General features: G+C 38.9%; 1 protein-coding gene across 1 annotated transcript in view; it reads right to left on the bottom strand.

The window, feature by feature from the left end:
* LOC119425458 (aggrecan core protein) overlaps window positions 1–11,472 on the bottom strand; it is a 13,705-nt gene extending 2,233 nt beyond the window's left edge. The window contains exons 1-10 of the mRNA XM_037692987.1: window positions 11,469–11,472; window positions 10,713–11,081; window positions 10,416–10,590; window positions 10,166–10,293; window positions 8,504–8,797; window positions 7,573–8,415; window positions 4,845–7,346; window positions 608–715; window positions 241–399; window positions 82–164 (exon numbers count right to left, since the gene is read on the bottom strand). Of these exons, the coding sequence (XP_037548915.1) occupies window positions 82–164; window positions 241–399; window positions 608–715; window positions 4,845–7,346; window positions 7,573–8,415; window positions 8,504–8,797; window positions 10,166–10,293; window positions 10,416–10,590; window positions 10,713–11,081; window positions 11,469–11,472 (4,665 nt within the window). The remainder of the gene's footprint in view (window positions 1–81; window positions 165–240; window positions 400–607; window positions 716–4,844; window positions 7,347–7,572; window positions 8,416–8,503; window positions 8,798–10,165; window positions 10,294–10,415; window positions 10,591–10,712; window positions 11,082–11,468) is intronic.
* Between the last annotated feature and the right edge of the window lie 2,006 nt (window positions 11,473–13,478).

Here is a 13,478-nt window from a genome sequence, read left to right as displayed (position 1 = left end):
TCTCTCTCTCTCTCTCTCTCTCTCTCTCTCTCTCTCTCTCTCTCTCTGTGTGTGTGTGTGTGTGTGTGTGTGTATCCTCACCAGTGGGTTTCCATCTGACCAGCGGAAATCATTCTCAATGGTTTTGTCATTCAAGCCGGTCCATTGATATTCCTTGTAATTACCTGGTGAGGACAAACAGCATCTATTAAAATAAAGATGAATACAAACTTTATAAAAGCTGCTTCACGAAGCTCCCACTGTTGATGTAGTCCTGCTCCTCGGGGGTCATGATGGACGCCAGGTGAGCTCCTTGCATGCGACAGTGCTGCTCGGCGACCTCCCAGCTCTGACGCTGGCTGAAGTGTCGATAGCAGAAACCGTGAAATTTATCCCAGCCTGGCTCACATCGCTCCAAGTCTGCACACAGCACAACAGGGGAGGCAGGGCAACCAGAATAAGAGATTCATGCTGAATAAATGTGTTTGTCTTATCATTTAGTTGAACTAATAGAGTTCCCATAAATGTCACAATTAAAGTTTCAATTTTACTGGTTAGTCAGTCTGCCTGCGGCTTATTAAACATCTTTTTGCGTTGTGTTTTGTTTCTAAAGCAGCAGAGAGCTCACCAGTCTGACAGAAATCTCCTCCGTATGTTGGCAGGCAGAGACATTTAATGAGTCCGTCTCGGTCGGAGCAAGTGCCTCCGTTCAGACAGGGGTCATCCAGGCAGACATCTGAAACACAACAGGTCACCACTGCAGGTTATTCATAAACTAAACTTATGATTACTGCTGGAAGCATCACTGGATCCTGCTCGAATTCTGCAAACTGCAGAGCACATCCATAAGAGCCAAGAGATGGCAGCAGGAGACAAACGTCACAGAGTCAGCTCCTCGGGTCTTTTGTTCCTCTTTCTTGTTCCACATCTACCCTTTAAAATGTTTAGTTTTGCATCAGAGACAACACAAAATGTAAAAAGGTATATATTTTTTTTGTTGTCGTGACCCTGCAGTGAATTTTTGTTTCATTCTTTTGGATTTAATGGACCAAAACGGCAACTTTTAAAAACCAAACAAGTTTTTTTCCTCTTAGTGTCAAAGTGTTAATCATGGAGCCATGCTGTTATTTGAACATAAAGTGTTCAGTTTTATGATTAATTAATGATGTTAGGCATTTTGACAAATGTTACTGCAGTGTTTCTGAAAAGGCATCTGATAATAACATTAATACACCTTTTTTTCCTTTTCTGTGACCGTGTATTATTTGCACATATGACCACCATGCTTGACATGTTTCCCATGGAAAAACCTTGTATGAAGGAGACATGTGAGAGAAATCTGTCAGACACATTTTAAAACTACCAACTCCACAAAATGCCCACTAAAGCTAAAAAAAAAAACTTTTTTGGAAACTTCTTTGGATGATTCTGCGAGGAGAAAAAAAATGACTTCTTGGCTTTTGTTGCTGGATAATAAACTTTAAAACCCTAAAAGAAAAAAGTTTTGATTTAAAAAGCTCTTTTTTTTTTTTAAGTAAGCCGAGCTAAGCTTTGATCTCTGTGTAAACTAGACTAAGTCTTGTTTGTCATTATATGCTTACGCTCACATTTCAAAACCATCTCTGCAGCTGTGTTTATGAGCGCTACAGTAATAACTGCTTTTCTCTGCACTAAATGAGAATCATATGCTCTCAAAGCAACAACTTTAACTTTTGCACATGTAACAAATCTGCTATATGGGAAATCACAAAGCAATCTTTGAAACCTGAAAGATCCACTGGTCTGAAAAGATTGCTTTTCTTATGTTTATGTCCTCTAAAATATTTACTTTTTACTGCGTTTTACAGAGTTAATGACTGGGGAGCTGCTGCTATTCTTTAATCGGCCATTTTTCTTTAAATTAAAAAAATTAAACAATCCCTTGACAGTCTAGAATTAAGCTCCTGCAGCAGTAAAGAGACTTATAGACTTAGTAAATGGAAACTTTAAAATGAAATACTTTTTTTTTTTTTTTTTACGATTTTGATACTGAGTTTACGTTTTCTAATATTTTCAACCATCTACAGACACACAGATTCTATCTCTTGGCCAAACAATCTGATTATATATGTTACGTGAACTCTAGCAGGCCCTTTTCACACAATAACATCCTCATAACATCTGTACAAAAACAACATCAGCTGTATTTTAAAGCGATAGTTCATATAGCAGCGGGGTACTCTGGAAACGTGAGTAATTAACATCTTACCTGTTGTCGATAGCTCTTCGACTCACTTCAGTCCTGAGAAATAAAGTTTAATCCTGACCAGATTCATGAGCTAACCTCTAACCACTAGTTCAAGCCGGGCCAAGACCAAAGTGGATTGCTGAGTGCAAACGCTACTTTATAAACCTTTTTTATACTGTCATTATGTTGTTATTTACTTAGACTTAAGTGAATATTTGCAAGTGCAAACAGCAGCAGGAACAGCTAGTCGCAACTCTTCCAGAGCAGCCTGGGCATTTCCAGCAGGAACATCATGTTTCTGCCAGAATAACCATGAAATGCTGAATTGACAGCTATAAAATGGTTTACAAAGTCATATTTGTGTAAACAGTCATGGAGTACTTTAGTTTTGGCTCTGCTCAAACTGTTGATCTATTTAGAATAAAACTCTCCAAACTTAGACCGCTCACAGCCTTATCGGGTAAAATAATTGTTCATAAACTTTCATCAGAACGCCCCTTAAAAAACTGAATTATCCTTTTAACGTGCTGGTCTGACTCTCAAATAGTTATTCTAAGCTTGGTTTATGTTTTGCATTACGTCTCCTGATTTTATGTTGCAGTATTTTAGGTACAGAAGAAGTTACAGCTGCAGGAGACTTTTGCCTCAACATGGACAAACACCACAACTATCCTGTGGTGAAGCGACACTTTAGCAGGTCAGTCAGAGCAACAAAAGACACACAAGTGTGAAAGTACAAATGCTTACACTGCTGTAGTTTAATCTTAGACCAAATCACAACTTGAGCTTCAAATAATGCAAACATTTGAAAAGACGTGCAAACTTGACAAAAATAAGTGCTATTTAAACAGCTTACTGTAAAAATACTGCTAACTCCTGCATCAATCTGCCAGCTCATGCACAAAGATTGTATTCAATTTAAATATTAATTATGTGTTTAAAAAAAGAGGTACAAATTCTACATTTTGATGAATGAAAATATATTGTAGAAATTAGATTTTTTTTTCAAGTGAAATATTGAACCGTACACTTAGATCAAAAGGGAAGAATAGGGCAAAACAAATAAAAAATTCTACAAGTGAGAAGATAAACTTAATGATAAACATTTTTTACACTGTATCTGTGTTTCTGTAATAATAATAAGGCATTTATTTAACTTATTCAGTTGAGAACAAATTCTAATTTTCAGTAACAACCTGGCCAACAGGCAGCAAAAATAAAACAAGATAAAACAACAAAACATGCACAGAAAACAAACCAAATGTTAAATTGTACATATCGAAAGCACAGTGCAATCAAATAACTAAAACAGATGCATAGTAAAAATATACAACAACCAAGAGGTTCAGTGATCATGAAGTGATGCCTTCACTTTTAAAAGATGAAAATCGAATAACAAAAAATATCTTTAGAGTCTGTTGCAAATGGTTTCAACCGTTAGCAGCAGAAAATGAGAATGACCAGGAGAAAGTTTGTGCTTTAGAGACATGTAGATTGTTGTAGCTACTGGAACAACAAGGACAGATGTTATTAATATTGAGTAACAAATGGAGGTAAGATGGGATTAAACCAATTGGTATTTTATAAATCACAGAAACCAGTGTTCGTCTGTGAGAGTGAAGAGGAGGCCAATTCATAAGTGAATAAAGAGTACAGTGATGCGTTGAAGGGAGCTCCGGTGACATATTGAAAGGCTTGGTGTTTAAAAAGGGGTCTAATTTATGGAGGTGGGATTTGGAAGCAGAGCTGTAAATTACATCACCATAGTCAAAAACTGGAATGGCTAACCAAATTATGCTTAGCTAAGAAAAAATGTTTTGAACAAGAAATTTCTTTCCAGGGTTTAACTAGTGCAAAATGTTACCATGAGTTTCAAACAAAAGTAAGGAGTTGAGTCTGATCCCAAGACCCCAATATACTGAAGCTCTGAACCATTCAAGGAAATTCAGTTTGTCAAATGTTACAAATTCTGGTGCTAGACTGGCTAATATAGCAACGCAAATGGAAAAAAAAAAGTCATAAGTGGAAAAACAGTTACACATAAAACTGTTTAGCTGCATTGGTTAGTGCCATTACATTCATTGTAATTGCTGGTACATTCATTAAATCGCTGCCTGCCCAATCAAGCAGGCATTGTGAACTTTTGCAGTTCAAGACCTTTAGCTTCAGTTTTTGTGCAGAAATAGATTATTTGCAAACAAATTTTAATGCTCAACTTACAAAAATACATTCACTAAGGTGTTACCGTCATTCTTAAGGGGCTATGTTGTAAAATAAGCACTAAAACGTTCATTTAAACACACCAGTACTTCACAGAAGTCAAATTTTGGATGAGTAGAAAAAACACCATGCACAAGTAGACTGTTGACAAATGTCAAAGGGGAAACTGTCCAACGGTGAGTATCTTGAGCAGGGAGTCGCAAGGACAGAAGTGGAGAAGGGTTTGAAAGTTAAGTTTAGTAAGAAAGGTCAGTAGGCTTGCTCATACTGCAAGTAAAACAATGTGAGGAGTCAATGAAAAGCAAGTAGAGGGTTTTACAGAAGGTGAAGCAGAGACTAACAAACCAGGGGTTTTAGTGCATCACTGCACTGAGCAGAAAGAGGACGGTTAGGCTGGTGAATGTGGTTTTAACATTACCTGAAGGCTTCCCTGCACCACCTACAGCTGCCCTCTCATTGGGCAGGATAAGCAGGGTGGGTGGCTTAGTGAGGCTGAGCTCAACATCAACCAAAGCATGATCCACAGGTGGTATGACATGGGTCCCCTTCTGTAATTCAATCGTTTCATGGAAGCTCTTGGGTCTTGTGGTGGTTGGGCTCCAGATGGTTTGGGACCTGTGAGGGGTGGTGATTATGGAGGGGGAGACTGTATTTACAGCAGCAGCAGTAGGTTTTGTGCTCATCTTAGTTGTCAGTGCATCTGAAACTGCTTTGACTGAGGGTTTCTGACCAAACTCAACATCATCCAGAGACTCTTGGGGTCCATATGTGGTCGTCAGCAGAGCCCATTCAGAAGTTTGAGAATCGAGCGGAGAGACAGTGAAGTCAGCATGAACTGGCCAAATATTAGTTTGCTTTTCAAAATGAGAGGTTGGAGCAACATTAAGGTTTTCAGTTACAAAAGTCGGGGCAACTTTTACTTTGTCAGTGACAAAATTTGGGGTAACATGTGTTTCTTCATTTTCTTCAAGGACATGTGTTTGGGTAACTTTATTTTTTTCAAGGGCATGGGTTGGTGCAACTTTAACCTTGTCAAGAGCATCGGTTGAGGTAATTTTGACTTCTTCAAGGACATGGGTTGGTGCAACTTTAACCTTGTCAAGGGTATGTGTTGGTGCAACTTTAATACTTCCTTCAAGGACGAAAGGTGGAGCAACTTTGATATCTTCTTCCATGGTTGGTGCTGCACTAGCTTCTTCCTCAATGTCAAGAGATAGGACAACTTCAGTTGCTTCCTCAAGGTCATAAGTTGAGGAAACTTTAACTACTTCAAGGACAAGGGTTGGGGCAACTTTGACCTCTTCTTCCATGGCTGGTGTTGCACTAGTTTCTTCCTCAAGGTCAAGAGATAGGGCAACTTTAGTTGCTTCCTCAAGGCCAAGAGTTGGGACAACTTTAGCTGCTTCCTCAAGGTCATAAGTTGAGGAAACTTTAACTACTTCAAGGACAAGGGTTGGGGCAACTTTGACCTCTTCTTCCATGGCTGGTGCTGCACTAGTTTCTTCCTCAAGGTCAAGAGATAGGGCAACTTTAGTTGCTTCCTCAAGGTCAAGAGTTGGGACAACTTTAGCTGCTTCCTCATAGTCATAAGTTGAGGCAACTTTAATTTCCTCAAGGACAAGGGTTGGGGCAACTTTGACCTCTTCTTCTATGGTTGGTGTAGCACTACCTTCTTCCTCAAAGTCAAGAGATAGGGCAACTTTAGTTGCTTCCTCAAGGTCATAAGTTGAGGCAATTTTAACTATTTCAAGGACAAGGGTTGGGGCAACTTTAACTTCTTCAAGGACAAGGGTTGGGGCAACTTTAGTATCTTCTTTGAGGACAAGAGTTGGAGCAAATTTGACATCTTCAATAGTTGGGGCAACATTAGCTTCTTCTTTAAAATCTAGAGATGAGGGAGCTTTGGTTTCATCTTCAAGAGATGGGACAACTTTTGATGTTTTTGCAAAGTCAAGGGTTGTGACAACTTTAGATTCTTCACCAAGATCCAGGGTTGGGACAACTTTACCTTCTTCTTCAAGTACTTGGGTTGGAACAACTGTGACTTCTTTAATGATCAGGGAGACACTGGATTCATCTTCACGTTTAATGAATGAAGGAGTTTTGTCTTCTTTATCAAGAGTTAGGTCAATTTTAGTTGGAGTGACTTTAGCTCCTTCTTCAAGGTCAAGGGTTTGGGTAACTTTAGCCGATTCTTCCAGGGCAACGGTTGGGACAGCCTTAGGTCCTTCTTCAGGAGTTATGGTTGTGGTAAACATTGTTTCTTCATCAAATGTCAAAGGAACATTAGTTTCTTCTTTATGGAAAATGGTTGTGATGACTTTTGCTTCTTCAGGGACATGGGTTGGGGCAACTTTAACTTGTTCCATCAAAAGGGAAACATTGGCTTGCTCTTCATGGGTTGGGGTAGCTGTAGTTTGTTCTTCAAAGGCTAGAGCAAGTTTATTATCTTCTTGAAAAGAGGAACTACCAGTACTAGGTTCATATCCACTTGCATCTTCAGCAGAAGTGCTAGAATCAAAGTACAGTACGAAACCAGATGTTTCATTCTGTGCCATAGAAAATTCAGACGGTGACTGAGAGGTGTTCAGTTCCTCTGGAGACTCAGTGGTAGTTAAACTTACTTTAGAAACAACCCATTCTAGTGACTGCGTTGTGAGAATCTGTATTTCTTCAATTTCCATGTCTCCTGCGTCTAAGCCTGTACTTCCTTCTTGTCTAGAAATGGAGGACTCCCATAGGTGTGGTGATGTGGAGAATACTTCTGAGCCCACTTTGTGTGACCCAGGTAAGAGGGTAAAATCTGGAGCTGCAGTCTGTTCGGCAGGAGCTCTACTAGCCAAAGAATGTGATTGGTGTGTGGTGAAGCCAGCAGTGGAAGAAAGAGATGTGGTGACTTCTTCTGCTTCAACGTCTTTCTCTGGAAAAGAATACAAATTAATTAGAAGAATAATAAGATTGGTTGAGTTATATAACAATGCTTCTAAACTGATGAGAACCATATGGAAACAGATAAACAGCTATCTTATCAAATATTGCATAGTCTGGACTCCTGATGGACACAAGTAGAGAGAGGTATCAATCCATAAAAGTATTATTGGCAAAAGTCTTTGTTTTAGATGGACACATACAAATGCTTGACATACCTTGAGAATAATCTCCAGATCCATCTATGTAGTCCCACAGTAAGGTTGAAGTCTCAATGGCTGATTCTGCAGTTTGAGTTACATGTGTTGAAAGTGTTCCTTGTTCCTGAGATGCCTGAGTCGAGAGCGACATCTGCTCAGGGTCTTCTGCTGCCTCCTCCAGTTTCCCATGAAGCACTGGCTCAACTGTTATCGTAGTTGCCTCCCAGAAGCTCTCCTCCCGAGTGTAGTTGCTTTCTGTGTCACTGTAATTGACGTGTGCTTTTTCAAAACTTAAGCTGGTGTTTTGTAATTCTTGTTGCTCTTCAGGTAGATGTGTCGTCTGCTCAAAATTAATGCCTGGCCCTGTCTGGTTCTCATTGTGAGGTTTGTATGTGGTCCTCTCAAGCTCAGACTGAAGAACGGTGAAGCTTAGGTTTTGGTGGAAATCTGTTTGATTGTAAACACCGAGTGAAAATGGTGTGCTCTGGGTTGAATTGTAGGTTTCAGTTTTGCTGATGGTAGTGTTCATGACTTCAGTAGGATGCTCAGAGTCCAAGCTTGTTTCTGAGGTTTCATTAACTAGTTGAAGGAGGTCTAGTGCAGATGATGTGTTCGGGGTGGATTCTGCAACGTCGGATGTAACCTTTGGGTGTGTGTCAACTGGGCTTTCTACAGTGAAAGGGCTTGACAAAACGGGCAAAGACTCAAGTACACTTTGCACCTCTCGTTCCACCTGTTCTGCTTGTTGATTAAGTTGAATTTCTTGATGTGTTTCCATAAAAAGTATAACGTTTTGTTCAATGTCTTCTGCTTCTGTGAGCACACCGTCCATCGGAGAGTCACTAGAGGTTTTCCTTTTTCCTGTTGAAGACAAAGTAGCAATTATACCTTTGCATTGACACTGTATTATACGTATATACAGTTTGTAGTTGTGGAACAAGAGACCCACCTTTGAAACAATAAACATCATGAAGCCTGAACGGTTCTGGGAAACCAGTCTGGTTCCTGAAGCGGTACAGAGTCTTGACGCCTGCTTGAGGGCCTCCACATCTCTCTCTTGGGGTTACGATAGGGTAACGCACGCTGCCGTCAGCCAGCCAACCAGGACTGCAGTGGTCCAGTCCTTCACTCCACGCCAAGTACAACTGTGCTGTTGTTGCTAGTTCTGCCCCTGCAGCTCCACAATAAGACCGTGCCTCATCAAACGATAACCGCTGTGGAACGGAGTCGTGGAACACCTCCCCTTTAAACACAAAATATTTCCATTATTGTCTTATCTTACTATGTTTACTGCATTGCAAATATGTTTGTTGTTAATTTTGAGCATGTGACGCCACAACTAACACTAGTTTACATTGTTAACAACACAGCTGCAGAATGAAAGTTTTTATTAAGTGAAGAAAATTAAAAGTAAGCTTTTATCTGCAGTGTTTAGAAACAAAGTCAAACAAAAAATGTGTAGGAGGCTACTAGTTGGTACAGAGAACTTTCTGCAGCTCATTTTACTGTTCAGCAACATATAAACTAGAATTTTTCAATTTAACCTCCAGCTGTAACTTCACCCTCCTGCTGCCCTTGGATCAAAATAACCCACAAGGCTTAGGTTTTAAAACTGAGGCCTCATGGGTCATTTAAACAGGTGACATTTAGGACAAGCTTATTTTGTAAAAGCTATAATTAGCAAGCAGGTTAACAAATGTAATTAAATAGCTAAATTGTTATAATTATCAAGCTACAATTTCCCATTTAAGTTACAATAACATTAATAAATATTGCACAATTTACCACATATTTATTAACCTTTACTTAACCAGCAAATCCCACTGAGATCACAGATCTCTTGTGCACGGGAGGCCTGGGCCTGAAGGCAGCCTAACATATAAAACATATAAAAGTATTTGTTTTCTCATTGATCCACTTTTCATGGGTCACCACAGTTAGCAAACCTGCACAAGAAATTTGGCATTTGTTTTAGACCAGTAACAACCGGGGCTCAAACCCACTGATTCAAGATTATGATGACACTGACCACTGAGCTACTGCAGTGCATTTAACAGTAAATCAGTGATGTTTAGTTTATTTATTTGTTTGTATAATGTTGGACACCAGTGAATTGTTTTAAATGGAAGTTATAAGAAAAAATACTGTTGTGAAAAGGTGGAATTATTATTATTATTATTATTATTATTATTATACATATATATTTTGAGGAGGGCAAAAAATCTAATTACAAATTGATAACTGTAAATGGCAATAATCTGTCTTATTTGAGTGATATGTATTTTTCTGTTAGTTTTTTTAATTGTTACAAACACTTTTCTTCATAAAGTGGAGAATGTTGTTTATAGATTTCCACTGGGAAAGCTCTTTTAGTTTTAACGAAAAAGCTTGTTTTGCTGTTCATGATAAACAGAGATTGCTTAATTTCAGCTATAAATATAGTATTATATAGTGTCAAATATATTGTCTGCTATTAATCATATAGTACTTCAAAAACTGGAATTGACCAGCTGGAGCTTTAAAAACGTGGTAAAATGTGATCTGTGCATCTTTGACTTTTAAATTGGCAACAATTCAGCACACAAAAACATTTTATAGCTTTAATTCATACCATCTATTTGTTCGGCGTAGCAGTACACATCATATAGATCATTTGGGTTCATTGTCCCATAGTTCCTCACTCCTGGTTGCCCATCCATGTCTCCATAGCAACCTTCACGAGGGACCTGGATTGGATACCTGCATCAAGGAAATCATAAACGTATCATAATCATTAGAAAACTTTAAAGTAAAGCTTCAAGAATATTTTGTAGTTTGATCATAACGTATAAAAAAAAAAAAGAAAAATGGTGACAAACTACCTGACGGATTGATCTGCGAGCCAGCCTGCGTCGCACTGCTCGTACCCATCATAATAAGCTGCCAGCAGCTGGTCAGGAGTTGCAATCTGTGCACCAATGGACCTACAAGCTCTCTGGGCCTGCTGAAAGGAAAAGGCATACCGGCCCAAAGCATCTCGATAGTGGAACACGACCCCTAGACACACATAAAAATGAATATATTCACACACGGTGCACCACATGCACAGAAATAAGACAGATCATGGCTGTTGGGGAGAATTTATCATACAAAAACATCAATGCCAATATATCAATCACCATTGACTTTGACTTGAATCACGTCGCTGGAATCTTCCAGCCCCTGCTGCACCTCACAGCGGTAATGACCCGAGTCGCTGTGGCGCAGATCTCCTAACCACAGGGACACGTCGTCAGGGGAGGACGTGTAGTTAAACAACGCTGCCCGATCTTTGTACACATCGTTGATCTTCACCCTCTGACCTCGTACTACCAAGATCTGCGTCTCTACCCCACCGGACACCACTGTCCACTTTACCCGAGGTACCACTGGAGGAGAGGAGGAGGAGGAGGAGAGAGATACGAAGCAGGGGATGGAGATGGAGCTTCCCAAAGGGGTGAGAACTAGACCTGAGTGAGGGATGTTCACTTGAAGCTGCCGCACATCCTCTGAAAAATAAATTAACAAGTAAATCAGAGTCCAGAATATGAAGAAAAAAGTCTTCGTAAATTGTACTTTAAACAAACTTTTGGTCCTTTCAGTTACTTTTAACTCATTGACTTATTAACAATATTTAATATTTATATTACGAGTAAAAAAGAAGACAAAGAGGTACCGTGTGCAGGTGGAGTTTGGATGGGAAAGGCCAGAGCGAGACGACAAACTGCACAAAGGAGTGGAAGTATCTGGACATGTCTGTTGAGATAAAGTAAGTAAGTGCTATATGTTTAAACAGTAAACACTGTAAAAAATTATATTAAGATAACCTTCAATGATAACGACAAACACAAACACTTTATCTTTTAATACCAGTTTCCAATTTCACAGATGCTTACCCATTAAGAGGCCTTTCTGACACAAGGAGTCATTTATAATGCTGATTCAGTGAAAACACACTTTACTGACCTGAAAAATACATCTACTGTAGTAATGAAGTTAAAACGAACATCTTTGTTTTACTTTCATCTCGCCATCTGTTTCACGTGTACAAATAAATACTTAAAGTTCAGTCTTAAGATTTATCAATGTAATGTCTAAGGCTAACATACTGTACAAAACGTGATTTGGCAAAAACACCTCATTCATTTATTCTTTTTCATTTGACCCCTTTCACATGTAATTATTTTATTAGCGGTAATTTGTGTACTTTAAAGTTTCTACAAAAAACAGAGCAGTTTACCTAATAGTTGCCAATATTATAGTTGACCTTGAAGTCATGGCAACCAAAAAAGTAAAGGAGAGAAAACAAAGTACTTATGGTCTGCTCTGTTAATAATCCTTATATTGAATAAAAACAGCTTCTATGTTTTTTTTTTTTTTTTTTAACTATAATGCGCACCGGATTATGAGGTCCATTAAGTGAAACAAAACAGTCAGATAAGTCAAACTTTATTCAACTCATTCACAATAACCACATAAAATCGGTTCAAGGTCAATAAGCACAACCAGAATTAAAACATAAGGCACACCTGATTATTAGGCTCACTGTCAATTTTTGAGGAAATTAAAGGATTTTAAGTGCACCTTATAGTCTGAAAAATACGTTAGTAAAGTCCAGCACCACGAATTGTATTTTGTTCTTTCTTGCCATTAAGCAGCATTATTTTTACAGGTAAACATTTAAACCAAAATATCTGTAATCTGCTGGTTTTAAAGGGTGAATCCTTGTTTTTACATTACTTTGGAGTAGTTGCTTTTAGTTTAATTACAGGAGTCTCCGAAGATAAATAAGCAAAAGTATCTGAGCTCAACCTGCAGTAGGCTTCTCTGGTTTCCAAAGACAAAGTGATAGTGCGGGCTGAGTCCACAAGCTGTTCATCACCTCCGCGAGGTAATGACAGTGGCTCAGCCCGGAGGCATCCCGCCAGGCCTCCGTCACCAGCCTGGTCCTGTTATTAACCAAGCAGGCCTGGCAGGATGTCTGCCGTGACCTCACACAGCCTCCGCAAAGACAATTAGGAAGATGGAACTGTTCATTCATCATTTAGAAGATGAGTCTGAGCAAAACGCTACTTTAGTTTTATGACTTCAAGGTACCTTTATCCAACCCCACAGTTTGTATTAGTACAAAATGCTATATTGTGTGCGCGTGTTTATCTGTGTAGGTGTGTACGTTTGGTTTTTACTCATTTTGTCTAAGGTTAACTTGTAAGTTTATCAGTATGTTAAAAATACCTGCAGCTGAGACAAGTGCAGGAAAGAGGCACCAAGGAAAGTGTTCATTTAAAAAAATAAAATACCCTGCATTTTATAAAAATGTTCATTTTGATTTTTTTAAAGAAAGGTTCATTGTTTTCTCTCTCTCTGGAGATCAGTACCAAATAATCCATGGATCCATATCAGCTCCTGTCCCGGTGGTTGGAGACCTGTCAAAACATTTTTGCTGGAGTAATCATGTAATTATAACAGATGTCAATATAAAGGTTTATAAATTAATGTCTACATCAATTTATTTTTATTCAAACTAGAGCTGTTTTAAGAGCAGTCCTCATCAAAATGTTAATTCAATTCAGTTCAATTCAGTTTGTTCATATAGCGCCAAGTCACAACAGAAGTCATCTCAGGGCACTGAACAGAAACATTCATATATAAAAATAAGTTACTATCTGAGGAGCAGACTACTCTATCACAGAACTCTCATCTTGAGCAAGCATGAAGGCGACAGTGGAAAGAAAAAAACTCCCTCATGAGGAAGAAACCTTTAGCAGAACCAGGCTCAGGACAAGCGGCCATCTGCTTCAACCATCTGGGTTTGAGAGGAACAGGAAGGAGGAACAGATACACAATGGCAGGTCAAGAATCACAATAAATCATTCAATTTGCCTTCCAGTAGTGTAAGCCTACAG

Source organism: Nematolebias whitei, chromosome 19 (assembly GCF_014905685.2).
Source record: "Nematolebias whitei isolate Nwh7 chromosome 19, NemWhi1, whole genome shotgun sequence".
Classification (NCBI taxonomy): Eukaryota; Metazoa; Chordata; class Actinopteri; order Cyprinodontiformes; family Rivulidae; genus Nematolebias; species Nematolebias whitei.
The sequence above is the reverse complement of the archived record's forward strand: the minus strand, read 5'-3'. Positions and strand labels throughout refer to the sequence as shown.